The 26,030-nt window shown below is 42.8% G+C and overlaps 1 protein-coding gene across 1 annotated transcript in view; it reads left to right on the top strand.

Moving 5' to 3' along the window:
- The window catches only part of TMEM132B (transmembrane protein 132B), a 259,133-nt gene that overhangs the window by 68,516 nt on the left and 164,587 nt on the right, over positions 1-26,030 (top strand). The window contains exon 2 of the mRNA XM_072879941.1: positions 2,732-3,611. Coding sequence (XP_072736042.1) covers positions 2,732-3,611 — 880 coding nt within the window. The remainder of the gene's footprint in view (positions 1-2,731; positions 3,612-26,030) is intronic.

Consider the following 26,030-nt stretch of genomic DNA (forward strand, 5'->3'; position numbering starts at 1 on the left):
ATGATAAATGCAACTTCTCAAAAGTATTGCTTTCAAATGTAGTTTGATTTATCTACAATTCATCCAGGAAGGTGCTTGTCTGCATTTGACTTCTCAGCAAAGAAACAGCACTCTTCCTCCCTTTCCTGCCTCGGTTTTCACAGGAGCAAAGTTCACTTTCAGCAACTGAGTTGTGCAATTGCACAACGGCACAGCAAGCCATGCTGTGTCAAGGTGCTCTATAAATAGCAGAGCAGTAATGGAGCTGCTAAAACATCCCTTGGTGACTTTGCTTCTAGAATTGGCATTGATCTTCTCCTTTCTCCCTTCTCCTCCTCCTATGAGCAGGACAAGGTTTGACCCACACTGTGTTTCCCGAGCGCTTTGTTATTCAGTGGTGGGATAAAAGTGCTGGGGCTCTCACAGAGCAGCGCAGCAAGTGGTAGTGGGGCATTGCCTGACCCCTGCTAAACGGTGGTCACCAGCCTCTGCTCTTTGCCTCCATCCCTGTTGTAGGTTGCTGTGGGTTCCTTGCCTTGTGCAGCCTCCTGTGTGCGGTGCTAAATAGGCAGTGGTGTCCATCTCTGCTACACAGCACCTACTGCTTTCCATGGTGTCTCTCACCTGTGCCTCCTGCCTCTTACACTGCTTGTAGCTTGGTTAGCCTCTTGTCTGGAGAGACCACCTCTGTCTTCTTCCAGAATTGCTTATTACCACTCATACTCTATGACTTTCCATAGAGAACTGGGGTCTTCAGTTTCTGCATGCTGTAGGGAGTGCGCCAGCTGCCCATTGTTCACATCTGAATGAAAAGAGATGTGGAAGGGAAGGGCTAAAGTCAATTTTCTCCACTAGAAAATTGGTTGTCCCCTATGTGAGCTGTGATACCATAGCAAGCTGGCCCAGGTCAGTGCTCACATGGGGAAGGGAGGATAAAGTTTCTCATCATCTGGGTTTCTGCATTTCAGCTGGGTGCCCAGGTCTGTGGCTGCCGGGGGAAGATGTTGCCTGCACTGGTGTGTTATGAGAGATGGGCTGAAATGTTTATGCATGGGCATAAGAAACAAGAAGACACCCAAGTGGGACGATTGCATGGCAGCTGCTCTGCAATTGCATTTGCTTGTGGAGCTGAGAGGAAACCCTGATCTGATCCCCATGTGGAGTAGTGAGAGAGAAGACTGTTGATACTGTTTCCTGCTGAGAATTCTTTTATGCTTTTTTATATTTTTGCATATTTACTTGTTCCCACAAAGAATATTCCAGTGGCTGCAGAAAAACCTTGACACGATTAAATATACAGCAAAAGTAAAGGCAGATGTATTGTGATGAAATGAGAAGCATTTAAACAAGCATAGATAATATCAAGCCATCGAAAATAAATGAGCAGATTTTCAGCTGAGAACAAGAGTGGAGCAAAGTCAAATGGATGAGATTTGCCCTAGAATCTGTCTTCGATAAGCGTAGGCTTTAAAAATACACAACCTGAAAAAATAGCTTAAATATTAGATTTTTTATTTGTGCTAAATTGTGGCTGCAAGTATCTGAGTCATCTGGCTTGTAACAGGTGTAATTGTTTGTGTGGTTGTCGTGTTGTGTATCTGCTCTCTCCAGTCCTGACAAACAGTAAAATCACTGCTAAGCTTCAGTGAGAGACAACAAGAGCTTTGACCTTAGGATCTGTCATTGTTCCTTTGTTATCTCTGTGCATTATGGAACTGCTTAATTTTCATTCATTTGGTTTCTGTTTATTTCTTCTGTAGCAGTCCCAGGAGCTTCCATTCACTGGCTTTTTGTCGGAGCGTATGAATTGTTAGTTTGAAAGACCCACCATTTCTTTCTGGTAGAATTGCAGCCCAGATTGAATATATCTCACTATTAATTAAAGATCGGCCCAAACCAAAGACGTCTCTTTGATCCCTCCCTCCCTCTGGAATCTTTTCTTGCCTAGGAAAAATTGCTCAGCGCTGGCTGGAGGATTGACCATTGTGTTGTAGAGAAACTTTTGTGGTTTCCCAATGTGTTTCATTCTCCTCTGGTATTAAACCAAAAAAATCCTTCTAAGCATCTGCGAATCTTCTGCATGTAAAGGATTTCTCTCCTTCTCTCAAGTTCACTCTTGCCTATAAATCCATCCCACTGAGACCTCTATCAAACCCCTTAAGTTTTTTTTTGTGAAAAGTTTTGGTTTCAAGAACACAAAGCTTTTATTAGTTTGCCGCTAACTTCCAAATTGCTGACCTGGCAAAAGTGGATTGGGAGTGATGCAGATTTGCAACCCCCCATTGCATTGTGTGTTAGCGGTGTTAGACTAAAGAAAAAGTTCTGTTTTACTGCCTCCTAATAATTCAGTATGCCAGTTTGTTACTTATATTGAAACATGGATGAGAAAAAGTCGTAAGTTTGATCTCGCAATAAAAGAACAAAAACCAACCAGTAAGAAGTTTTGGAACTTAGATTGGGATTTGGCCAATGAATCTCCTCCTTGTTTTATCCAGTACTTGATTAATGGCTTTCAAGTGGATATCAGATTGGGGAAGGTGGAAAGGGAGCTGTACAGCTGATGCAATGGGATGTTTTCCATGTATGAGCTTTGAGCCAACAGTGTTATTCCATGGTACCTGTGTCAGGTTGTTTCATAATTGTGGCTAACAGTATGGATCTCTGGTAATACATTGCTTTTGAGAAAAACTGAGGGGCATGATAAGCAAACATTAGAGTTGTCTTTCTGTTTCCTTTTATCTTTGGCCTGCAGTGGTGGAGAGCCGAGGAGGGATCATGGACAGCATACAGAGATTTTCAAACCTGCCAACGTACCTCCCTGCGAGCTATCACATCTGCAATGCTGATGTTTTCTTCTTCCTCAAAGAAGCCAACCAGGATATCATGAGGAACTCCAGTTTGCAGTCTAGGGTGGATTCGTTCTTTATATACAAAGCCAAACTACCACCTGTCCTAAATGCCACGTATGGACCCTTTTCTGTTGAACAGGCCATTCCCTTGGACCTCATGCTGACTTCTGCATCTTTTGGTTTCACAAATAAATTCACTTTTAATTGGAAATTAAAATCTCACATAATCAACAGCTCGATCTATTCCAACAAACCTAAAATACAAACCTTGTTCTATATTGCGGGGAAGGACTGGGATGACTATAATTCTGCGGAGAGGTTGCCTTGCGTGAAGATGTTTGCTTTCCTGGAGTCTAGAGAAGTTGTGGCCAGCTGTAGATTGACAGGTCATCTAGGGTTATGTGTTGCGGAGCTGGAATTATCTCCTAGCTGGTTCAGCTCCCCTCCACCCCTGGTTTCAGAGGAAACAGCCTCCCTGGAAGGGATTACTGTGGAGCTCTTCTATAAGATTTATACAGCAGATGGGGAATGTTCTCCAGATGATGCAAAATGGGAAAACAATATCCATGCTGGTCAAGATAATGAACACAAGGCTTTGTCAGCTATGGAGAGGATTGGTAGCATCATTGTTTACCCAAATCAAGACAAATTAAAACAGTCTTCACTGAGGCTAGATGAAAATGTCGTTATTCGTTTACCACTCAACCCGGTCAGAGAAGGTGACGTTGTGACCTTTCATGTTTCCCTGGCTGATGACTCTCTAGCAGACCAGTTTGTGTTACGGTAAGAGAATTTTTAAAATGCTGTATGCTAAACAGTCTGCACATAGGGACAAATCAATGTCCGGTATAATTTCTTTGGTTACATTCAGTGTTTTCCTGAGAGAATGTAAGCATTTCCTCTCCACCTGGGAAAAACTATAAATAGTCTTGAATTATCTGTGTGGATGACACTTTTTGGAACATGCAAATCAATTTTAAATTATGAGCTATAAATGTTTGTATGATTATTTTTTGTTTTAATTCTATTTGCTTCTAGTCATAATTATGCCTCTTAAATTATGCCTCTGTAAGTCACTGAGGGTAACTGCTGCGATCCATTTTGCTAGACAGTTTGCAGGAGGGTTTTCCGTTTCTTTGGTGAAGCTTCCTCTCTTTTTATCAGGTTTCTTACCATCTTTCCAAAGTACATGGGATACATCTTGCACAGGTCATATGTGGTGAGGCACTATTTTGTTGCATTGTAGAGAGGGGAGCTGAGAGGCGAGAAAATGAAACGTGCCTCAGCTTGTGTAGGAAGTTTTTGGCAGAGCCAGGATTTGGATCCAAACTTTGCAAGTCGTCTTTGGTTTTTCTGTAAAACAGCTCATCCTGCTTCCTCAAGCTTTTGACTGCTTGTTGCGTGGCCCATTTTTGTTTTAAGTTTTGAGACTTTCTGGTGACCTTTACTTGTGAATCTGCCTGTAATAGGAGAATTCAGGCATTTCTAACCACCCTGAGGGTTAGTGCTGCATATTTGTTATGTCCGTAGCTGTCAGACTGTGGGTTCAGAGCTGTGTAGAGACCAAATTCAGAGAGAAATGTGAGCTAGACTGGGGGAATAAAAGGGCCAAAAGGTAATTGGAAAGTGTCATACGCTGTGAGAATGTGAGACACTTGGGAAAGGAGTTGCAGCCCTCGCTAGCAAACCTCAAAACAGATTCATGCCTTACTTTTAACTTTTTGATGTGAGAACGATGGGAGCAGAACATGACAGAAGTGCACTTTGGGGACAGATGTTGAGAGAACAGACAGCAAACCTTATGCAGCACTTTCAAATCATTCAACGTTTGTGAAATAGCACATGCATATTAATAAACTTACAGATTGCTGCCTGAATCAGGACAAGTGGTTCATAGCACAGTGCGCAGGCAGAGGGAAAGGAATGGTCCACAATATCCCAAGCAGTTCCATCTACTCAGAGTCGGGGGGAAACATGTCAGAAGTATCATAGGGTTTACTTTAACCAGACTCTAAAAGGTTTGGGTCAGGAAGGGTCTTCCTATAAACCCAACTTATTCTTGCCTTTACCTGGCTTTACTGTTTTTTCTTTGTTAAATATGGTTTTGGCCAGCATCCACTGTCAGTAGATGGACCAACCTCATGGAGCAGTCAGGTTCCGGCAGTTGTGTATTGATCCTCAGTGCTATAGCAGAGAGATTATGGAATTTGCCTAAGGCTCTACAAGGATGTAACATCAACTCTTAATTCTCAGTTTTTTGTTCTCTTTGCCACACCACAGATAAAATTCCCTAGGTATTAGAGACAACCTAAGATGAGGATGTTTTCTTTCCATTGGAATTTCTAAAATAACATTTACCTTGTAACACATGGTGCGAGGGTAGAGTTTTGATATTTCTGCTGGCCAGGAAAGCACCAAAAACTTCTTGCAGAGATAGTTTTGAAATGCTGTCTTTCAAAAGCAAAATAGTTTCTAGAAGTGCTGAGCACAGTAACTAACCTGGGGTTTCAAGGAAGCAGAAACCAAGGGATTCGAGAGCCTCCAAACTGGGGAGCCCCAGGATGAACCACAAGAGCCTGGCTACCACCAAGACCCTCATCTTCTCCTGCAAGGCCCCCTGACTTGCCTGTCTCCAGCCAGCAGGCGGGAGTCACTTCGCGGTGCTCTCCCGGCACGCGGAGCATGCATCTCGGTGCTCCCGAGCTGCTGGGAAGGCAGTCAGGTTTCCATGGGGATTTCCTTCTTTGAAAAGTGTGTGGAATCGGTTCATCTCCAGGAGATGTTTCTGTTACAATAAATCAGCATGTTTTACGTGCCCAGAAATATTTCTTAGGAAAATTCACTATCGGCTCTATGTAGTCTAGCCTGTCTGTTCTTTTATTCAGCTTTGCTTGCATTGCACTTTTCATCAGAGAAACTGCAAGTATTTTTATTTAACCTTCAGTTGAATGCTGAAAGTAAGAGGCAAAATGCAATTCTGCTGATGGTTCACCCGTCCTCCAGGATGGAGAGAGCATCAGCAACTGTTCTATGATTATTTCGAATGACATACATGGGGCCCATGGAGAGATTATTCAGCTGAAGTTTACACAGTAGGCAGGGAATTATGCCGAAGGAAATACAAGCACTATAGCGCCTGCATCTAATTTATGCAGTTTCCCTCACAGGCTTTCCCTATTTTTGAGCTCAATGCTAATGTCCATAAAAACCCAGAAGGTTTTTATATACATAGAATTTCTGTGTGTTATAGCCAGAGAAAAATATATTGAAGTGAATGTTTGCCTTGGAAAATACATTTTTGCCTAATATAACTGATTGTTTTTAATCATATCTGTTATAAGTGTAGCAGGGTGAATTGCAGTCTGGCTCATATGACATGATAGATCAAAATCAAGTTATTCTCAACACAGCGTTTGATGCCGACCTCGAGCTCTGACAGCATGCAAAAGAACAGATATGCTCAATTTTATGCACCTCTCTACTATTTCATGCTGTGTTGTGTACTATTTTATTTTATGTTGGACTTTGTTGTAGCAAAACTGATTTCAGTTCTCATATGAGAGCAGATTTTTCCTCGTTTTGGTAAAATTTGGGATTCTTAACCAAGCTTGGAAACTGAAAAGCAATTGGAAACAGTTTCTTGATTCAGCAATGTGCTGTGTTGAAAGATACTCACTTGTTAAACCCCCGTCCTTCCAGTAATGTCACTTACAGGGCAATGCTGCAGGTTATATGTGAAGCTCCAGCTATCAATTCCAGTCCCTTTCATCAGTCCAAACTGGTTTTGCTCTGCTTAAGCTAAGTCTTGGTTGTTTGTTTTCATTCAATAACTAGAATTTGAGATTGAGTTGGAGCTCTAATTGTGCCGTGGTCGGTGGAATTTGTTTCTTTTCATACTGCAATCCAGCCAGTGTGGCTTGGTGTAATTGAAGGACTCAGATATGTCAAGGGGCAGAATTTGGAGGCTAAGTGTCCATTTAATGCTTTTCCTGTGCCTGACAGTCATATTGCTCACTTTGTTGACAGATGATCTATACATGCGTGCAATGAAATTCTTATGACATTGGAGATTAATTTGTGGCCTTGCCGGTCTGGTCTGTACCGTAAAATTTACCATCTGTGAACATAAATTTTGCCCATTATCTTAGGTGGGTTGCCACTAGACATAGTTTAACCATAAAGATAGGTGAAATGGGCTATGTTGCCATGATTAAACTTTTTTATGGGCTACCTAGTTTAAAAAAAGGGAAAAATGAAGCACAGCTTTGAGATTCCAGCAGGACTAATACATGCATCAGTGTCACAAATTTTCAGGTACTTTTTGTCTTTTGATGCATGGGAGTATCTCTGTTACCTTCTTTACTGACAAACTTAGATGAAACATAGTAAACGAGGAAAGATGGAAATCATGACTAAAGAAGGGGTAACATCAACTTTTGTGCTATTTACTAAGCAGAAGAAGTCTCCTGATATACATGGAGGAGTTGTAAAAGAGACAAGAGAAAACAATTCTTGCTTAATTGGAAGGACGGAAATCTCATCCAAGAGCACTGGGAATGGCTTGCATTTCTTTTGTGGTGTATGTTATTATTTAACTCCATCTTGAGACTCAAAGGGTGTATTTAAAAGAAAAATGGGCGTCATTTTGTACAGCAGGAAAATGTTTAATGGAATAAATGGGTAATCGCCCCTTGGTTATAGGAAAGAAATGAGGACACTCTCTTTATAAATGAACGGCAGAGTTTTGTCCTGTTTTCCAAGTCTCCGCATTTAAACCGTCAGTGAGGATGTGCTGGTAATGAAGGCTGAGCCCTAATAGCAATTTGTCGAGTCACAGACAAAAAGTGGGTTTGTCGGCATTCTTTACATGTCCCTAACACGAACGACCCATCCTTCTTTTATGCCCGATCAGAATAGAAGCTGAGATTGGAGATATTCCAGGAATAATAGTAAGGGGCTGAAACCAGGTAATGAATCCCACGCTAGAGAAATGAAAGCGGCTGTGGTCGGGATGCGGTCCTCTGTCTGGAGGGGAATGGCGGGACCGTGCAAAGAAACCTCACTGTCATTCGGTGCCTAGGCAACCTCAGGGAAAAAGATTATCCGCTTCTCTCTGCCATGCTCCACATATTGCAGGGCAAAGATTACTTTTTGATTTTTGGATGAACCAGTACAAGGTGTAATACACGCCAGTTGGCTTTTACTGATTATTCTCACTAGGAAAAATGATATTAAGGATTTATATTAATAAACATATATCCATATGGAGGAGGTTATGTCTCCTGCTAAGGAATAAAAATTGCACAGGCCATTAAAACTGACTTACAAGGCTTCTGCGTTAATAATGAAAGATCTGTAGAAGTGTGAGCAGTCGTCTAGAAGGCCAGAAAAAGATCATTAAGAGGATGTCTCCTGCCAATAGCTGCCAAGAGCAAACAAGGGAAAGAAAACAGAAGGTTTTAGATCTGGAAATGCATAGAAAATGAGAGCATACAGACTGTGGGGAATGCAGCCTGGCTGTGTATGAGGAGGAGGCTCTGCGTGGCCTTCATCGCTTGTAACCAAGCTGGTATGAATGGGGAAGCAGGGCAGGATTATTACTGGTGAGAGAAATAAATGATTAACTGAAAGATCATTTTAGGATGAAAATTCAGCAGAAGTGAAAGTGTTGAGAAAGGGGAAAATATACTTCTGAAATTAATCAGAAATGCTAATTCAGATTTAGAAATAATTACAGAATTAAAGCATTACTGGTGACTTGGGAATATTTGTTTTTTACCCTAAGATTTTAATAAACCCAGAATGAATGTTTAAATTTGTTATTTCTTTCTTTTCTCTGAATGTACATTGAACTAAATGTAAAATATGAAATAGTAATATGTAATATTAATAAAAAATATAAAGCACTGCAAAGTCTGGAAATGCCAGAGATGTCTGTGCAACCTTAATTCAGTCCCCATGTATCTACGCATTATAACATATTCCTCAAAGATAAATTCACACTATTTTTTTCCAGATCTCCTGCTTCATTTGATGCATACATTGCCTTACTCCCACTGTTTTCTTTTCTTTTATCACTGAACGGGAGAGGGAGTAACATCCTTTCAGGACCCTTGCAAAGCCTGAGGGAGCTGTCACCAGAATTTTTTTTAGCTTGGATAAACCATTTCTGTAGATTCTCTTTCAGAAAGGGTTGAACCATTCTTTCATTTTTCTTATTTCTGTTTGAGACAGGCACGTGGCCTAGGAAAAGTGGCTTCAGCTGATGAAAGCCTGGCATTATGGTATGGAGTTATAAATTTCAGAAGGATGTTGTATGAAGTAGTTAGACCTGAATCTGTGTGGACTGAAGTGAAAAAGGCATCTTCCCTGGGTACCTGCAGGCAGTGCATGGCTGTGCTGCACCCGGGTGCACGAGCCAACCTGCCCTGGAAGTAGTCTTACCACACTGCCAGGCTTTCTCTCCTTTTTACGTGCTTTAAGATAACCTTCTCTGCCCTAGGCACACTGGAGAGGGAGAAGAAAAGAAACGACCCCCTCATACAGTCTTAAAACCAGTTAAAAATGACAAAAAAAAAAGCTCCTTCCTAGAGCTCGAGCAGTCCTAAAAGCTTAAAAACCGATGGATATCCGACAGTGAATAAATGACCCAGTGAATCCTGAAAGACCCCACAAGACTACAGTCAATAAAGCTTTTTAATGGAATTTTAGATAAAGGTCAACTATCTGCTACAATAATCAGCCGTCCGCGATCACTCTTCACAGGAATAAAACGGGCAGAGCAGCAGCCCCACGCGACAGCGAGAAGGTCTTGCTAGTTGTTGGATATTGGCTTTGAAGCACTTCCAGACGGGATCGCAGAGTCGTAGTGATAAAACACTCTTTCTTATTGAGACGTTTTCTGAGGCGACTTCTGTTGTCCTGCAAAAGGGGTCTTGAATGTGCTGCTTTGTCCAGAAACACAGCTGCTTGTTACTGCGGTGTTATTAAGGTGCTGTTAAGGTAAAGGAGGATGAGACAGTGACGGGAGGCTGTGGTGCTGAGTTTGGGAGACTGTGGCAAGTGTCCCCGCTGTCTGCCGCTCCCCTCGCCCTCCACAGCCCTGGCTTAGGGATGCTTCCTTCTCCCACGGGAGCAGGGAAGTGTTCGTAAGAATTGGAGGGGAGGGGTTGACCAAAATGCAGAATTAGATTAATTAAAAATATTTAGCCTGCGTGTGTATTTCAGTAGTGTTTTTCACTATGAACGTGAATAGTTTGACTGCTAGTTATTTTTGACAGTTTGGGAATATTTCACGTGTATGGTGGGGGAACACTGAGTACAGCTGGAATGAAACAAGGACCCTCTTTCCATTGGAAAAAGTGTTTGGTTTGCCTTGAAACCCTACTTTTTCTTCTATTCGAGTCCTGCCAGCAGCACAGCTATCTCATTCATCTGCCCATCTGCATCTATGAGCGCTAAGGATGTAGCAATGTTATGTAAATTAATTTGCTGTATCTCATATTCAGAACCATAAAGTAGAAAAAAGAGTTAGTTATGTTGATTTTAAGTCAGTTGGTGTGTGAGCAGGCTTCTCGTCTCTGCAGTACTGAACTACTGAACTACAAGTGGGTAAGCAGTGCTGTGTGTAACTGGTGGTAGTGCATCTTGTTTGACACATCAGATTGTTTTGCACGTGTGTGACAAATAAGGTTTACAATAGGAGTCCCGACAACCTCTTGTCTGCCAGCATGTTAGCAGACACTGCTATACTCTGAAAACGGAGATGATGTGAAAAGCGTTTCCCGTGGATTCGGAAAGTGCCAATACGCCATGTGACTTGACACAAACTCAGCCTTGTTGACGGTAATGGAAAGAGATTTTACATTTTTAAATGGTTCGGGTTCTACAAGCTTGTTCCTAGGCTGATCCCCATCTCCGAAAGCTTCGACATGACAGCTCCTGCTAATTAACTCCAGGCAGCTCCTGCACAACTCAATGCTTGCTTCAGGGCCAGGTGCGGATCTGCAGAGCACTGTCAGCAGATGTGGCATGGTTGCATTGAGAGCAAGGTATGAACTGTGGTTAAAATGCTTGCGATGCGGAGCGTGGCTGGGAAGGAGGCAAGTGGATTTTGGAGGAGACCACCGCTAAAAGGACGCCCTTGGTTTGTTGCATCTGCTCAGACTCCCTGTATGCAATGTGAAGGCGTGCTGGTAGTGATCGCTCTTGGATGAGGAGCTGTGTCTAAGGGGCTGCTGAACGTTCAGCCTCTGTAGTCTGCACGGAGCATTGCCACTGCTCTTCTCCAAATCTTTCTTTTGCTGGGGGCTATCCTGTCTGTAGTTATTGTCTTGCAGGAAGAGACAAGTGATTTACCCCTGCTGTGATTAACATTGGTGCAGATATGAAATGGGAAGGGAAAGCCACCGAAGATGGAATTAGGAGCTGAGTTTTGCCTGTGAGCACCTGGCTCTGAGTTCAGTTACCTCTGTTAATGAACACAAAGCTGCCTTCAGGTGACAAAACTGCTTAAATATACAGTATCACAAAGGGTAATTTAAGGAAGACACCTGCAAGATAAACATTTTCTTAATCCTTTTTTCTTTTTTTTCCACCTCGTACTCAGGCTGGGAATACAGGTCAGAAACAGTTCCTGTCTTTGAGTGATCATTTCAAGTTTAGGGACACGCTGTGGCTTTTTGCAAACTGTGTTTCCTAGTGAGTGAGTCCCTGGCAGGGAGCTTGGGGGGGGTGTCTTTGTTTTGGACAATATGCTGAGTGGTCCCTGCTTTGTGCTGCCAGACAATGATGGCATTGATCAGCTTCTTGTACGGCTCTTCATTAGCTGGCAGTGCAGTAAATCACGGTCTTGTTTAAACAAGTCAGACACAACAGTGATTTGGTCGTTGATGCAGTTACTTCTAGTGTGTAATGCATAGTATTAAAAGAAAAGCACAAAAATGTGTCTACTTTGAAATTTACTTTCTTCCCGAGATAAATGTTTTGGGCCATGTGTTGCTGTCATTTTATCCTGGTAAAAGCCATATTACTATCCCATGAAGCTGATGAAGTATTGCTTTGAGTGAGCACATTGATTTCAATTTCTTCATATTCCCACTGATGCAACAGAGAGTTGCTTTCGTCCTTGTGTTTACCCGTAAGCTTTTGCATGGTCTGATGCAAGAAGGCCAGTGTGATGGTTAGCTGACAGCTTTGTGGAGGGAGGACTTTCACAAAGAGCAGGAGACAGAATATTGCAAGAAAATTGTCAATGTATCTTCTTGTTTTGGGTGCTCCTCCTGCCCGCCCCCCCCCCCCCTCCCTTTATGTCAAAAAAGGACTTGTAAGAAATGGTTTTGGACAAATCAGAGCAGGGACCTGTGCTCTGTGTGAGGTATTTAATGCTTCATATAGCTGCCATGTGTGCCTTGGATGCTGTACTTGGCCAGGGCATGAAAGAAATCATATTAACAAAGTTATTGGATCCCAGATGAATCAAAAGAGCTGCAGGAGAAGAAAACAGTGACAAATGAGTCTGCCATCCTGAGGCTCAGCAAATGGTGCTTACAGTTAAAGCTATTTCACTTCTTGCACCGTTAGACCTCAAGCCCTCCAACGCTGTGTGGGCAGTGGGGAGCAGGGCAGCGTGAGGAAGGTGATGCCTCGTGCCGGCAGAAGGCCCTCACACAGTGGGGCCAGTGTTGCTTTTCATGGGGGTATGGCAGTGGCAGCTCTTCTTGAGCTTCCCAGAGCCCGGGGAGCTGCTCCTGCGTGGCAGGGTTCATCTCTCATCTCCCCCCAGCTTTCCATCTGCCACCCTGCCCTGAGCAGTGCTGGGTGTCAGTGCCCTGTATGGAGCAGTGCTTCATCCTGTGTTGAGAGTTACGTACAAATACATAAGACGAAAACATCTCTAAAATATATTCTCCTTAGGATCCCTGTGGAGATGCTGTGGATATTCCCAGCAGAGGAGGAATTGGTCAGAGCAGCAGTATTTCCAGGGGTATCCCAACGAGGAGGGTGCCGTTGGGAGGGACGTATTCCAGCAGCCCCATGTTTGTGGGACAAATTTGTCACCCTTATCACTCTGAGCCATCAGGCGTGGCTCCAGCAGGTTTCCCTCTGCTCCTGCTGTGCTTTTGTTTAAGTTGCTCACTAAGACCAAAATATACCTTCCCCTCCCCACTACATCCTTTTAAAAATTTTCCTGCTAAGTGAACTTTCTCGGTTGCTTTTTTCTCGCTGTGTGGCCCAAGCTTTTGTGGTATTAATGAAGGAGTCCTCAAATGCATTTTCACTGAATCCTCATCTCTAATTGCGCTGGTCCTAGAAGACAGCAAGTGGGAAAGGAAGAGAAGCAGAAGTGGGGGATAGGCAGTGCCTTGTTCATGGGCTTTCTAAGCATCTACTCAAGTTAATGAGGGTCTGGGCAAGAAATGTGCCAAGCGGCCACAGGAAGCACACGTATGAGCGCTTTGATGCAGATCCCTGATGGAAGATGGTGATAAAATGCACCAAGTGATGCTTGGGGACAGTCTGAAAAGTTTGTCCCCTCCTGGGAGGTGGCAGAGGGTGAGGGAGAAGCGGTAGCAGACTGTGAGAATCTGGACCGGGATCCAAATGCATTGTGAGTTTTGGGTTGTTTTGGATCTAGGAGCTTGGCTCTGGCCCATCTCTAATTTAATTTGCCTGGCCAGAGTCTTCTCTCTCTTACACAGAAAAGAGGGGTGATTTAATTGACTTCCGTAGAGTTGCTTAGGATTTGTGCCAGTAAAACTATTTGAATTTGGTTGTGTGCAAGGCACGTGTGTGTGCCAGTGTTCTGGCTTCGTATTTCTGATAATTACTGGGAAATTTGTTAGGGGCAGTAGTAACCCTTGGTGGGTGGGTGGATAGGACGGAGATGGATAGGGAACGGTCATGTTTTGGGTACTGTTTTTAATGACACACAGCAACACTAGTAGTACAGTCTTAATTATGGCGTTTCCTGCTGTTATCTCCATAATGTGGCATAAGTACCTATGCTCTTCAGCTAGGATGACTTTTGACTCATTTGCCAAAGCTAATAACCCTTTAAAAATAATTTAAACCTTTTCAGAAGTATTTCACTGATGCTCTTGGGACCAGTAGTCCTTTATTTGCTATGGAGCAGATACAGAATGAATAGCAGTACTGTGGACTCCCTCAAACAGTGACCTTATGTGAGATGTTGTGATTACAGCAATTAAATCCTCTTTGCCAAGGCAACCAGGGCTTTATTTCAAACTGAAGTTAGTTTTTTTTTCCCCAAATGAATCTCTTCTGCATGCATTATTCATTTTTCTTTGGAACATTTAGCCTGTATGAGTTGCACGAGCTCAAATTCAGTATTATTATTTATTAATTATTACATTGAGGTAACATCTAGGACAGCCTGCCTGAAGGGGTCAGAGAGCGCAGAGTTCCCCTGTGCAGCCAGAAGCAGAACAAGGCCATAACCCTTGTCTTGGGTTGGGGTTGAAGACTTAACAGCATTTCTAGAACAGCTTGTGAAGAGTTTTGCATTTGCTTTTTGCTTGACTCCATAACCCATGCCAAGGAAGTTTGGGGCATTTCGGTCCAGTGGGTGCTTAGGCCAGTACAGTTTTGACCATACTCTTAAACTTTTTTACTTAAGTATTTGAAAAAAAGTAGGTCACGTCAGCTCAGGCTTTCTAAGTCCAACTAAGTCTGGGTGACTTGAACACTGAACTTCCTGTCGCTGTGGCTCTTGCTTGGAGAGGGGAAGGTCAGTGATCAGAAATTATGGTTAAGATGGAACATTTTCTTCAAGAATTTCTGGGAATTCTAGCTTAGGATGGTTTTTCAATTCCTTTTTTTTTTTTTTTTAAGAAAAAAATGTTAAAGCAGTGCCTATAACCCTTGCCTTGAATGTGCTACATCCTCATTTTAAGATTGAGTGAGTTCGTTGTCTGTTTCTGCTATTATATAAATAGCATCCTGATTGACAAGAAAACTAAAATTATTCTGTTTAAATCTGTACTGCTCTCCTAAGAAATCTACATTCATTATTCCTGGGATGACTGAAAGATTTACAATAGTTTATAATCTGGTATAATTTCATTCTTCTTCTTGGTATTATTAATCACCTTGTCATAAAACGTCAGGAGAACTTTGTTCAGCTTGCATGATTTGGGCTGAGAAAGCCATACTTTTAATATTAATGTTTCTTAGGAAATTGAGTAGATATCTTTGCATTCTGGGAAACATGAAATGGATGAATGATGTCCTTTGACTAGACATTAGATGCTTACAGGGTGCTGAAGTTGAAGAATGGTTGAAAGAAACCTGCAGCTGTACCACCTTGGGAAGAAAAATGACCATGCAAAGCAGATCTGGTTCAGGTCAATATTTGGTTGTAGACATCTGAAATCAGGAGTACCGTGGAGGCTGGTGTTCGTGCTTGATCCTTCTCCGTGTTAGTGCTGGACGGCTGTGCAGGTGTGGCCGTGTTGATGGCGGTGTCTCGTTGGTGACATGAAAGCCAGGTCTCAATTATTTGGTCATTTAAAGATTCTGGGTTGCATTTCACAAGCCCAGAGGCAGTAAACCAGGATCCTGGCTGGGTTTCAGCTTCAGTAATTTCAACTTGCCAGCGCAGATTCTCTCTGCCTCTTAAATCACATTCACTATTTTTCACTTCCTTTGCTAAACCGCTGTGTCCCCCGTGCTGTTGTTGATGATAATAGTTCTAATGCTTAGCCTATTTATGTAACGTTATTTTATCTGTAACGTCTCACGGTGTTTTTACAAGAAACGTCTGTCATTGCTTTCATTTTAAAAATTACTATTTTTATTGCTCACGTTCCAGTGATACACTCAAATACCAGAAATTCCAAAAGGAGGGAAGGCAATACTCCTTCTACCCCCAAACTGTTATTTTTGAATAAGGACTGTGGGGCCGAGGGGATGTTCCTGCCCTTTCTTTTAGCTCTCTTACCAGGGCAAATGTATTTGGGATGGCCAAAAGAGTACCCAACACAAGGGTGGTGAGTTTGGTGGGCAGGGCGGTGCCATCCTGTGCGTGCATCCTGTGCTGGCCCCCAAACGGTGATGCCCACCCAGTCCACCTTCCCTGGGGCTCTGCCCCTCCACCTGTCCCTTAGAGGCCCGGGCTTTTCCCAGCCCACCTGTACCCCTCCATGCCGGGCCTCCGCACAGGGGAGATTCAGGACGACTACACAGGCTCGGATCTGTATGCAGGCCAGGAGAGGGCAGAGTGGACTTGTGTCTGGCTTGTGTCTGAAGCAGAAAACACAGGCAAAAGTCAACAGCAGGTCGGGAGGGGGATAATCTTGGGCAAGGATGTGGCTTGGGGCTGGCACAGGTGCCCCAGCTGGGATGGGAAGCTACTTCACTGGCTGTGATCCTCCTGAATGGACGCAACGCATCACCTCAAAAATGTCTCTGTGGGGGAAATTCAGCAACTTGTTCACCCAGTGGTGCAAGCCCTCTGCAAAGGGTCAGAGACCCGGCAGCCTGGAAGGCTCCCCCAGGTATTATTTCTTACTGAGAAGGAGCAGGTCTCTGCTGGGGTGTCCTCCACACATCCTGGGGGGCACGCGGGCAGTAGACAATGGCTGTGTGCTCCTGTATGCAATCTTGCTACCCAAAATTAAAACGCATGTAACATGTTTTTTTTCTTTTTCTTTTTTTTCCCTCTTTTCCTTAAATGATTTCTAAAAGGTGCGCATTTTCTTTTTATTAATGCACTGTGCCCCTTGTGTGTGCTGGACATTGCAAATGCACTTAATAAAGCAAACTTCTCTGCTGGTCTGTAGGTTAAGAAGCTATAAGTGAACTTGTCTCTTTGCAGAGCAACTTTATTTTGGACTTGAAAAACAATGGAAATGTAGTTAATGTTCAGCCTGACAGAGTCTTAGCAAACATATTAAGGGCTTCATTTAATAAAATCATATTTCACTTTCATAGACAAGAAGCAGAATAGAGTTGAGTCTTTTTTAATGAATAAAGTCCTTAGTAAGGCACTTGCAATCTTTCTTTATGTGAGGCTCATTCTCAGGTTTTTTATTTTAGGAGCCAGGGAGATTTAGTGCAGCATTTTCTAAATTGTGTCGTGCTTCCTTTGGAACAGAATGGAAAGGGAAATGTATCTTAATGTTAAACAGACGTGAAACAAAAATGTGGTTTTTCCCAAAAGAAAAGTTAAACATTTGCAAGAAAAATGTTCTTCACGGAAATTTCAATTCTGTTAAAAACACATTTACTGTCAGAAAATAATGGTGCTGGATGAGCTCTAATACTAAACCAATTTGTGTGTACCACGGGAGTGGACTTTTTCGGTCTTTTGTTGTAAGTCATGCTGGAAGGGCTGCCACTGGGCTACAAGAGCACAGATATTTTCACACTGGGATTTATGTCTACTTGAATTATGTGAATAAGTCTATTGAAATACAACTGGGAAAAAAAGTCGTCATGTGACTTATTATGAAAATGTTGCTTTTTACTCCATTCAACGATGTTTGAGCAGCACCATGTATTTTTCTCTCAGATTTTTTTTTTAAATTATTTTTTCTTAAATACCCTCTTTGCACAGTGTCTTGCTTGTACTGTGCACAGACCATGCGACAGCAGACTCCTGATTTCTGGGTAACTGGACTGCTGCAGCTAACAAATAACATTAATGGGCTGGGTTTGAGCCGCTTTCCCAGGGCACCGGGGTTGCACAGTGCTCTCCTTTCCTTCATTGATCCAATTTGTTGAGATCAGCAGGTGCACCAAAGCATGCAAATTTAAAATTTGCTTTGAGGAAAATTGAGTGGCATTTTTGCCTGAAATGAGCTGTTTTTCTGAATATCTCTGCCAGCTAGCTTGCTTGGGAGAATATTTGCAGAAATGGAATGCAAAAGTGGTACAAACGCAGCCAAATTGAATACATTTACAGATGTAAAGGGCTTGGCTTTTTTAGGCTTGCAAAACTCTTTGGGGTGAGGACTGTCACTTTGTGTAGATTTATAGCGTCTTACATAATAGCTCCCTAAACACATTGGCCTTCAGGTGCCACTGCAGTCTGATGGGTTTAATAATGGTGATGGTGATAACGCTGGTCCCACCCAGCTTATAGACCCGCAGGTTTCTAAGACAGCGCAGGTGCCTTTTATCCTCTCTGGTCCACAGTCAGTCATGCTTGATAACAGTGTGAAAATTGGATTTGTCAACTAGTAATCCCTCAGTGATTGATAATTAGTTGTAATTATGCACTGTTTAAGTGCTATGGCGAGAAAATTGAAGTTTGTGGCCGGAGTAGGAAATGAAGAGTGGCAGGTACACCAAGCCATTTGGTGTAAGAGAAATTCATTTAAAGAACTGAATTTGCACAAAGAATGGTGAGTTAAGCTGCCTTCTATAGCTGGGCCATGTCACACAGCTGTAGGGGTAGTAGTGTTTAGGCTAAGCAGGCTAATGTAGTCCTTAGTGATCTTGCTGACCATAAAGCATCATAACTTGAACAAAGAGGTTTGCTTTTGATTTATAGTCTCCCAAAAATGGGCCCAGTGTGAAATGTCATGAACAAGCCCTCATTTGTGAGGCAATATCCTTTGAAACTTCTACTGTGTTTATAATTAAAGATCCTCCCTGGTTTAAATTTTTATCTAAATGGTTTGGTTTCAGGAGGAGGAGGAGAGGTCTTCGTTTGCTTCTCTTTGCTTTCTTCTCTGCTCAGAGCAGACCAGGTTTGCAGATGACAGAGATATTATTCCAGCTGTTTCTTTGGAGGCTCTGAAAACCCAGTTGTGTGTGTCCTGGGATTTCTGTACAGACTTTCCAGTTAGATCTGCCAGTGGTAATTCTTCTCAGTCAAGGAGCCAGAGAGGGTCTTTGTTTCTTTGTCTGTATATCCATGGGTGACTTCTGCTACCTCTTATGTCCGATTGTCATTCTCTAAATAGACATGCAAAATGAAACTCTTTAACTGCAAGGAGGTGAGAGTGAAATAGCTGGAGTAGACCTATTACCCAGTGGTATGTGAGAAAGAGCCAACAAAATTTATGGGTTCTGAAGGACCAGTGTATTTTTAAGCTTCTTGTATTCCTACACTTCACAGCCAAGATTAGCAGATTGTTGACAGCTCCATGGTATATTTGCCATCACCTGGCTGGAGTCTGAAGCAAGTGATAAATTTTTAGTTTGAATGAGCTTGTGTGACATGCAATGACAGATATATTTTTGTTACTACAAGTATGTAGCGTGTCCTATGGTTGGGGATTTTGGTGCTATTCTTGGTGTGTCCTTGAGTGATTTGCTTGCTTTCCTTGTGCTTCTGTTTCACCATCCAAGAAAAGATGGAAAAAATGACATATTCCTCATATGCTGTGATGGCTCATTCTTTTTCTGCGATGTTGGAGCCTGACACAGACGCGTACCATTTTCATTGAGCTCAGTAAAGACTGTCTGCTGGCAGGAGGCAGTAAGTGCTCTCCAGAAAAGAATCCAACATTTCCAGTTGCTGTTGCTGAATTTCATGTATCTTGGGTATATGTCGCATTAACTTAGATTAAAAAACTTGGAGTGTTTTTGTAGTGATACTACTATGTCCTGGGAAGATTCCCCTCCCAGGATACACATTCAATATGGGGGAAGGGACAGTGTGAATCAATTTTGTCCTCACGTGACTGAACACCTAGAGGAACTGAATTTGCAGAGTTTGGCATGTGGGTAAAACCATAGTGCTATACATTGGCGAACTCTATTCAAATGAAGAAAGATAAATGATAGTTTATTGGATTCCCTCCTCTTTATAGTTTCTGGTGTCTAAATTTATATCAACAAAGTGAAATCTGTCTTCCCCAGACCTTTTAAAATGTCTTGCATATATCAGCATTAATAGGATGTAGCTGCATTGAAGCTGGTATTCTACTGCTTGAGAAATACCGGAGTCAGACGAACTGGCTTTGCTTGCAGTGGGAGAAGGAAGAGAAGTACAGTGTTACACCCCAAATTGGGGGCTTCTGTTTGCTGGGGAGCTGGAGCTGGCTACAGACTGTGCTGAAGACGATGTCATCTGTGACAGATCAGCGAGAGAAATGGTGGCACAAACAATGTTCAAAACCACTGCAAAGTATAGCTGAGAACTGGGAGGTCTGTTTAGGTCTAGAAATTGTCTATCACTTGTAACAGCAGCTTTTATCAGCTTGAAAAACAGGACGTTTGAAAAGCAAGTAATTATTTTATTCCCTGGAATAGGAACATCGAATTTTCTCACTGAAGACCATTCAGAAATATATGCACGCTAACTACTTCAGTTCTTCACCTGGAGGATAAAAGCAGCAGTTTCCAAGCCAGGTAATACATGTCTGTTTGATGTGACTGCTGGGAGGAAGCAAGCAGAGAAAAGAAATTCTCTGAGAAGGCTGCTGAGTCTGCCGGGGAGGCGAACGGACAGAAGTGCAACGCTGCAGTGCAAAGGCACTTGAAAGCAATTCTACTTGTGCATGCAGCACAGGGACTATGGGAAGCTGGGAAGCTGTCCCTTCCCTTCAGTCACACGGTGAAGCAGGGACCTGCTCCTGAGGGTATACATAGCATATGTGTGGCAAATGGGCTCGTGCGGGGCCCCATTAGCTTGTGCTGTCTGCTTTCTGTGGCTGGCGTGCCATGGGGGCGCTTGGCAGAGGTTCATTTCGGTGGAAAACAGTGCTCTGTAAGGGGATTTTACAGTACGTGCACATGCGGACTCCCCAGATCAGGCCTGATTAATGAATTTGGCCAGAAAACCAAAGGGAGTAGCCAGTTTGGGAAGTGGCACTGCTGTCCGTGCGAGTGTCCCCGAGAGCTCAGAGCATCTGTGCCCTCCAAACTGCCAAAGAGGGAGCAGCAGCAATCTTACGAAGTGGGTAAAATAAGAAGCTATGCATATGCAGTAGGTATATGTGTAAAAGAGCAAAGCCCCCACCTCTACTGGATTGTGTATTCGTACTGTTCTGGAGAAAGGTTCAAACTCTGTCCAGAAATGGGTCCTTCTGAATTTGAGAGCAGTTTAATGGTAGAACATAGCAAACAAAAAAATGTGAATATGCATAAGTAAAATGTATACTTTAAACTTCATGTCATATGCTTTTAGATTTCCTAGACAGTTTTCTGAGCTTTTAAACCCTGGATGATTCCAGAGAGCAAGAAATTTGGTGCCAAAAGTCCATCATGTTATAGGGCTTATGCCATTTTTACATACCTTGGGGTGAAGGGTATAGGAATTCATAGATTACAGGGATTAGTCTTGTTTATTTTAAGTGTAAGTATGCAAGGCAAACATATTTGAAACAAAGGAAGTATCCATGTCCATATACCCAGTTTACTTTGAAACAGCTTAGTTGTTTATGTAAATTATTTTGCCTTTGTGTTGCAAAAATGGAGTTGGAGGGTGGTGCTGGGAAAACCAGAAGAGGACAGAGAAGCAGAATTAGCTTGAAAACAGAAATCTTGGGTGGTGGAGACTGAGAAGCATCAAGAGATGGGGAAGCCGGCTCTTTCCATATCAACGAAATTTTTTGCTTTTGTGCAGGCAGAGCAAGGAATTAAGCCTGGGCAAAAAGCTTGAGGGGTGCCACATGTGGAGCTGGCATCCTCTGTCTTGTTTTAGTGTAGCTGTGTTTCATGGGGGAGACGAGGGGCAGATGTCTGGCCCAGAAGCACCTCTCGTTAGGGTTTGATTCTGCCTCCATGGCAGTTTTCTGCTGCCTGCTTCTCACTCAGCTACCCACACGTCCTCCTCCAACAGTGGTAGAGACACTCTCCGAAGCACCTCCAAAACTCTGATGTGCTTAGACATCAAAAATGGAAGGTGTACCTCTCTTGCTACAGAGTCGTGGTGATCGCTTGCCTTAGGGGGGAGAGCATATGTACAGCAAATGGACACTTATATAACCCTATTAGCTTATACTGTATGATTTCAACTGTTGGTTTGCCACAGGGGGTTGGGGGAGAAGAATTAGGTAATATAAATAGAAAGATGACATCCTCAAAAAGAGCGCCATTCAGCACATATTGCTGGCTGGCCTCATGGTTCAGAGCCGATAAGCAAATTTGGCCTGAATCCTGTTGCAGCATTTTACGATGGCATCAGCATAGCAGAAGAATTGGCAATATCAGCAGAGGTGGATGCTGTGGATGTGATTCCTGCCATCCGCTGCCCGCAGCTCTGACTGCGGGAGCCTGCCTCTCAGTGGCAGAAACCTAGGGCCAAATTAATTGTGATTAATTTTGATTATGGACCATTCCCTTTGAAGTGACTCTCGAGATGAATTTGTCCCATGCGTGCTTTAAATGGCAAGTTGCTCAGGAGTGCTTCTGCTAATGCATCCTCCAGGTTTATTTCAAATATCCTTTTTCTTTCTTTCAGCGATTGGTAGCTGGTACAAATGCAGACTCTTTGCATTAATTCCCCACAGAGCTTCTATGCCATATTTTTAGGCTTTTGAGTGGCAAACATGAAAGCGTTATGGTAATGATCAGGGCAAATTCTTGTGTTCTTTATTCAGATATCAGTTAGGAAAAAAAATCTGTGATGCTTAATCATGCAAAAATCCTACTAAGAACTTATTTAAGGGAGGGTTTGAGTGGGGACCTCAAGATTTGGCCCATAGTACATGATGGATTTTAACAACATCTAGGTAGTGATTAGGTGGAAGAATGTAAGTATAAATGGTTGAAGTGCTGGAGTGAAAGAAGAGTTAATAATATTGTCCATTCAACACCACAAGGAGCTGTTACATATTATTACATTTAAAGAAAAGGAAAGTACAATGAATGCACTTTTAAGCCAATTCCTCCCACTGTTCTTTTCATTTGTCTTGTGAATATTCTGTGGGACTGACTGAAGGCTTTGTCTGGTCTAGCAGGAGCCTCTTGGCTGCCTAATAGCAGTGCAGAAGGTATGGCACAGCACCTTTTCTTATTTATTTATTTACTTACTTATAAAAAGGAGTGTTTACAGAAAGCTGTGCTTCGACCCAGGCTTTGAGAAGAGCCACCTGTGCTTTACTCCTTGCAGTCTTCTGAAAGCTCCTGTGTTGAGAAGCACTTCTCACCATGAACAAACTGCCAAATGCATTTGAAATGGAAATTTCTGATTGAAATGGGCATCTCGGAGCTTCCAGCTGCTGGCGACCGTATGGCAAAACAATTGCAACGTTTGCAATTGCTTTGCAGAACCTGCTTATCTAACAATCAAGACAACTTTAAATATTTATTTGAAACTGGTTGGTTTTAAGTACTGAAGAGCACTGCTTTTTTTCCCCCTCTTTGTCCAATTAAAACAGGGGGAAGGCAGCCAGGGATCCTGTTTACCCATGCCATGAATGCTGAAGGTAGGTCATTTCAGGGCCTTACAGGTCTCTGTGGAGAAGGAAAGGAATTTGGAAATGCTTAGGTTCATTTGAAAACTGCATCTTGAAGACCTTTCTAAACAAATGTGAAAATTTCAGAGGAGGGATCAGGAGCACAGGAAAACTCTCTAGATTTTTTCCATTTGTAGGCAGCAGTTGAGATCGGCAGGGAGCTGCTCATTGCATGGCAGGCAGCAAGCCCCGAGGTGGGGGCACTGGCCAAAGGCTCAAATGTGACTTGGGTTTCTTCTTGTGCTGTTTTTCCTTGCCATCTTTCCCCATTTTCAGCTAGGGTAGACACTGACCTCCAGCTGTGCTACCTCCTTGTGTCCTCTGTTCACCCTTAAGCTCTGTGGTTGGGTAGTTTGTACTCTGGGGACTTTTTGGGTGGAAAGGGTGAAGGAGAGCTTTGCCTCTCACTTGGTCTTTACATTCTCTTCCACAGCTTGTTCATGAGTCTCCAGCAAAGCTTTTTCTGACTCCACAACTGTATGTCTCAAATGTAGGACTTTGGAGAAAAGTATTGTGCAGCCATCAAGGTGGCTGCAGCCAGCTGCCATGTCACGGGCTTGTGGCAACTGGGAAGAGAGGGGCTGTCCATCTCTGTGTCCCAGAAAGTCCTGCATGTAGGTGGAGAGGCTCTTTGGTGCAGAAAGTCCTCTGCCAACTAGCAAATGTGATTTTGAAAGTTATCCTTACAAGTCCTTCTGACAACTGTTCCTATTAGGAACTCAATCAGCACAGCATTGTGAATTCAGTCAAGTTTTCCCTTGACATGCAATGAATGTATTAAGTGATGAAATGTCAGTCAATCAAAGCAAATTTGCACTTATTCCAGAAAGAAATCTGAATATGTAACTGTTGTAGTGGTGATTGGGTGAGCAGAGATTTTCACAGTCTTTTTGCTGCATAATGAATCCTGAATAGACGGGTTGACCTCCTGGCTAATGTAGTGGTAATCCTGCCATAGCCAAATTGTTTCTCGTTTCTAACCATTTTTGTCCAAGTTTGAATCGCAGTGTTTCTGTCCTGGTTTGCAGCTGAATGATTTAACCTAAGAAAGGTCCTGAATCCCCTGTCGTATTTCCATGTACTCTTTGCAAAATTCTCTTCCTGAGCTGTAGAAGGTGATCAGGGATGAAAAGGAGGCCTTCTGGCATCCAGCAAATCTCTTATTGTTTAAGCAAACCGCCTCTTGTCTTGAGTCACCTTGAAGAAAGTAGGCTTTTCAGTAAACAAAAGGGAAAATCTGCTTAGTACATTTTTGGTTTTGATTAAGACCTTAACTTCTGGCAGGCTCTGCCGCTAATCTGCCTGATGTAGAAATGGGTACCTTTCAAGAAGCTGCAACCTAAAATTAATTTCTGCAAATGTATTCGCTCTCTGAAGAAACCCTACTAAGGATTTGAAATCTGGAAATGCTGAGGCTGTTGGGAAGCTTGTCCAGCTCAGGAAAAAAGAACTGAGATGTAGCGTGTGTGGGACGTGCGGTAGGGTTGAGTGTATCGGAGTCGGCTGTGGCAGGCGGATGTTGCGGCTGAGCTCGCGCTGCTTTCCTTGCTGTGCGCCGCGGGACTGTGCACTGGGGTTGCAGGGTGGGCACGGAGCTGAAACGCTGCCTCTCTTCAACCCTCTTCAAGTCCTTTCCTGGCGGGGAGGTGACAAATCCATTATCCTCTCCATGCGCTGAGGTCTTCTGGCTGCTGAGCCATACATGCTGTCGTTTCCCAGACAAAGCTTTTCCATTCTTTGTTTTTTGTAACACGTTTGCATTCATTGCTGCTACTTTGGCGTAGCGTCGCCTGGCTGTGTGAGCCTTTTGCAACACATTGCTTTGCTCAGCAATGCTCGACATCGACAGTGTTGAAAAGCAGCTCGAAGGCACTGAGGTCTCCTCCTTGGCTTGTTGCAAATGGGCACATCCTGAGATTTTTTCCACAGTTTTGTTCATGCTAAAGAAAACTTCCACGGAAGGAAGAATCTCAGCATTTGGCTTTATAACCTAAATGCAGCCCACTTTGCTGCATAAATGCAGGATGGTTTATCTGAGCGAGGGCTGCAGCATTGGATCCTTTTAGGGGCTCTTTTCTCCCTTGTTCGCCCTCCTCCTCCGCAGTGTATAATGCATTTGGAGCTCTCCAAGGCCATTTCCATAGCGTTGTGATTCATCGATAATTATACTGTTTTAAATCTACTGTTCGTTTACTTTTCATAAAAGTCCCCCAGCTTTAAAACCTGCTTTTAAACTTCTATTTCGTTCAAGTTTATATTGGTCTGCTGGAAAAAAAAAAACAAACCTATGCACTTTTATTGTCTTTTAGCATCTGCTTCATTATCCATTATATTTCAATACTTATTTATGCCATTGAAGGAATATAAATGTTGAAACATTCTGTAGAAAGCTAAATGAACTGCCAGCAGTATTTTTGATCAATTTAATAATTTTTCTTTCTGTTTGCAAATTGATTGTAAATATGCCTCAAGTTTTAAAACTTTGGTTGCCATTTGAAATTCTGCAAAGGGATTACTTGAATTGTTTCATACTAGGTGGGCTTGCAGGATTTAATCTGATCAGCTACAAGCTTTGTGGTAGTTTTTTTAAGAGTAACTCCTCTGTTTATGTAGTATGCTTGGGCTGGCAGCACGGGCTCTCCCAATGTATTGGCTTGCACGCTTTCTCTCTCTAGATCAGATTTTAACTGATTTGTAGGAGTTAAATGAATATCAATGTCTGTGCTGTTTTCTTCCTAACTTTGAATAAAATTCTAGCCCTTTGTTCTTGTGTTTGTTTTAAGATTCAGATTCTTGGTCTGCATTCAGATTGCAACTACTTTTTTCC

This window comes from Ciconia boyciana, chromosome 15, assembly GCF_034638445.1.
Source record: "Ciconia boyciana chromosome 15, ASM3463844v1, whole genome shotgun sequence".
NCBI classification, from domain to species: domain Eukaryota; kingdom Metazoa; phylum Chordata; class Aves; order Ciconiiformes; family Ciconiidae; genus Ciconia; species Ciconia boyciana.